The sequence below is a fragment of the Belonocnema kinseyi genome, chromosome 1 (genome assembly GCF_010883055.1).
Source record: "Belonocnema kinseyi isolate 2016_QV_RU_SX_M_011 chromosome 1, B_treatae_v1, whole genome shotgun sequence".
Classification (NCBI taxonomy): Eukaryota; Metazoa; Arthropoda; class Insecta; order Hymenoptera; family Cynipidae; genus Belonocnema; species Belonocnema kinseyi.
The window spans coordinates 107,621,280-107,624,529 of record NC_046657.1 but is presented as its reverse complement, the minus strand read 5'-3'; the positions used below and the strand labels follow the sequence as shown (position 1 = coordinate 107,624,529).

The 3,250-nt window shown below is 35.7% G+C and overlaps 1 protein-coding gene across 1 annotated transcript; it reads right to left on the bottom strand.

Annotated features, from left to right (window-relative positions):
- Window positions 1-2,403: 2,403 nt before the first annotated feature.
- On the bottom strand, window positions 2,404-2,853 carry LOC117167753 (histone H3). Its single transcript, XM_033352917.1, has one exon. It carries the CDS (start codon window positions 2,841-2,843, stop codon window positions 2,433-2,435), a length of 411 nt encoding a protein of 136 aa, XP_033208808.1. The 5' UTR covers window positions 2,844-2,853; the 3' UTR covers window positions 2,404-2,432.
- Between the last annotated feature and the right edge of the window lie 397 nt (window positions 2,854-3,250).

The window sequence follows — 3,250 nt, the reverse complement described above, 5'->3', positions numbered from 1 at the left end:
TTGCGAAATATGTATCTAAATCTTAGATTTCTTAAAAACTTAAAGATGTACCATCTATGTATTTTAATTCATGAATAATAAAGATCTTTTAAAATGCAAAATCGCAGAAACTCGCACCTGAATTTTCGATTTTCCAGACGGTAAGACCTTTACTTGAATTATGAATCTAAGAACAACGCGGAGTTTCGCGGAAACATAACTTTTCGGACGATTTTCGAAAAATTGTTAATGTAAAACTTATAAACACTTGTTATACAAAATGAATTGTTAAAACATATTACCAACCTTGAGGTGCCTCCTCCATCTTCTTCAAGATTTTTGCACATTCGACAATTCCTGAGTGAACTTCGAATGTTGTTTTTCTCGTTCCTATTGTAGCACGTTGCACGGAGCACGATATAACAAGGGCGACTTTCAGACGCTACTACGCGTCTCAGGCACGCCATCTGTTTGCTAAACGAGAAATAAATATGGAGGAACCTCGTTCACCGAATATCATGCAAAATCTCTCGGAAAATTTTTTTGTGTGGTTTTGACCAACTTTTTGGGCGTTTCAAACCACTGTGCGTCGGCACTAGTTTGGGAATCGTTGGCTTAGACTACCAAATTTCGAATTTTTTTTAGAGTTCTGACGTCATTTTGAATAATTTTTGCAGTTCCTGATAACTTTTAAAAATAGTTCTGGCGTATAAATATTCTAAAAATGGATTTTTCAAAATTGGGGGCTAAGTTCACGTTCCTCCGCTCTTTTTGAAAAATGAACTTTTTTAGAGTTCTAGGTAGATTTGCATAGTTCTATAGTCCCTGATACTCCTGAAAAATAATTTCAAAAAAATTAGACCAAATTTTGAAAATCCCAACATTTCAGAGAAATTTTACGAAAGAGATCATGGATTTCTGGTAGCGCCATATAGTTCTACAAAAAAATCTAATAACATTTTTCTATAAACTTAAAATCCAAAAATATACAGCACTACACATACCCAAAAATTTTGAGAATTTCAGGGTCTCTGATCAGAGTTCTGGTAGCCCTTTGAATAGATGCACAAAAAAGGTTAATAACATTTTTCGATAAACACAAAATCGAAATCCCTACACAAACCCAAATAAATTTGAAATTAAAAATTTTGAGAATTTCAAGGTCTCTGATCCGAGTTCAGGTAACCCTCTGAATATTTCTACAAAAAAGTCTAATAACATTTTTCGATAAACACAAAATCCAAACCCTTACAACATTTTATATATACCCAAATATTTCGAAGTTCCAAATTTTGTGAATTCCAGAAGTTCTAATTCGAGCTCTGGCAGTTCCGTTAATAGTTCTACAAAAAAGTCTAATAATATTTTTCGATAAACTCAAAATCCCAAAGCCTACCTGTTAAACCTTTTCAAATTTTCCAAATTGTGTAACTTTCGAGTTTTCAATTTGTTAGAAATTACTTTATTCTAGAAGTCTTTTAGAACGACAAGAATATTAAAGAAAAGGTTGATTTGTTCGAAAGTGGGGAGTCATCTCTATTTTTTTAAGAAAAAAAATTTGGCCTAATTTTTCCGAAATCTATTCAAAAGAATTTCAGAACTCTAAAAAAATCGAAATTTAGAAAGTGAGGGGCCAAGTTCACACGCATATAATTAAGAGAAAAAATTATTTCTTTCTGCATTCAAATGTCCATATTAGGCATTTGTTTATAAGATTAATAAAAAATATCGGATGACAAATTTTTATGATCGAGTATTAATACATTAATATATATTAATACAATATTATATTAATAATATATTGATCCATTTCGCTGCATTGCTTTTATCTCAAAATGGTGAAAAACTGATAGATTCACAAATCCTAATAACTTAGATGAAGTTCGTTCAATCTGTTATAAACAAAATCGATTATTGCTGTATATTGAAGCCTGGAAGTTCTTTTCAATACGTTTTTCATAATTTTTCATTTTATCCCTAAATTAATATTCTGATGGAGGTAAGAGACGTTTAAAAATATTTTTCATTTTTATTAACAATTTTTATTCTACAATTGTAGGCTCTGGGTCATTTTGAACCCCAATTTTCTAATTCGCCGCACTGTGCGATTGACCGAATTAAGCCTCCGGTGCGCTCGAATTGAATCAAAAATGCAACGCATTAATAAATACATTAATAAATGTAAGTAGGATATAATACAGCTTCAAATGAGGTTGCATGTGAATTCGTGATTAACCCATAGGAATTAAAATGTCTGCCCCCATCTAAATATTAATAATTTTTTTTGCAAAAAACGGTTGTTTTCCCTCTAATGAATGCAATAATGCACAAACGGAAATTTTAAATATGAGTCTCCTTGGACTAAGAAGACATGTATACAACAAAAGTTATACCTCGTAAAAATCATTTGGTGGCCCTGAAAAGGGCCGATTGAATAGAGGTATCGGACAATCCTAAGCACGTTCTCCCCGAATACGACGAGCCAACTGGATATCCTTGGGCATGATGGTGACGCGCTTAGCGTGGATCGCGCACAAGTTGGTATCTTCAAAGAGACCGACCAAGTAGGCCTCGCTGGCTTCCTGAAGAGCCATGACAGCAGAGCTCTGGAAACGCAAGTCAGTCTTGAAATCCTGAGCGATTTCACGAACGAGACGTTGGAAGGGCAATTTGCGGATCAACAGTTCAGTGCTCTTCTGGTAGCGACGAATTTCACGCAGAGCGACTGTGCCAGGCCTGTACCTGTGGGGTTTCTTCACGCCGCCAGTGGCAGGTGCACTCTTGCGAGCGGCTTTGGTTGCCAGCTGCTTCCTTGGTGCCTTTCCACCAGTGGATTTACGAGCAGTTTGCTTGGTACGAGCCATTTTTTACGATGCTACTTTCAAAACAAGTTCTCAAAGAATGATACAAAACTTTCAATGTACGCTGTTATATAGCCGGGTCATTTCTAATCTGATAGGTCGTTCAGCTTTGAGAAGGGAGGAACATCTGCTTACAAAGAGACCATATGCTTTGGCTTATTCGTCAGTGAGAAAAAAGAGGGGAGAAAGTGCATCAGTCCGTTCGTGGGGGGACTTGGTTTCTGATGTCTATATAATCGCGCACATTTGAAATTTTCAACATTCAGAGTTTTGCTCTTTTGTTGAGTCTACCAAAGTATTTATTGAAAAAATGACTGGCCGTGGTAAAGGAGGCAAAGGTTTGGGAAAGGGAGGAGCAAAGCGCCATCGTAAAGTTTTGCGTGACAACATCCAAGGAATTACGAAGCCCG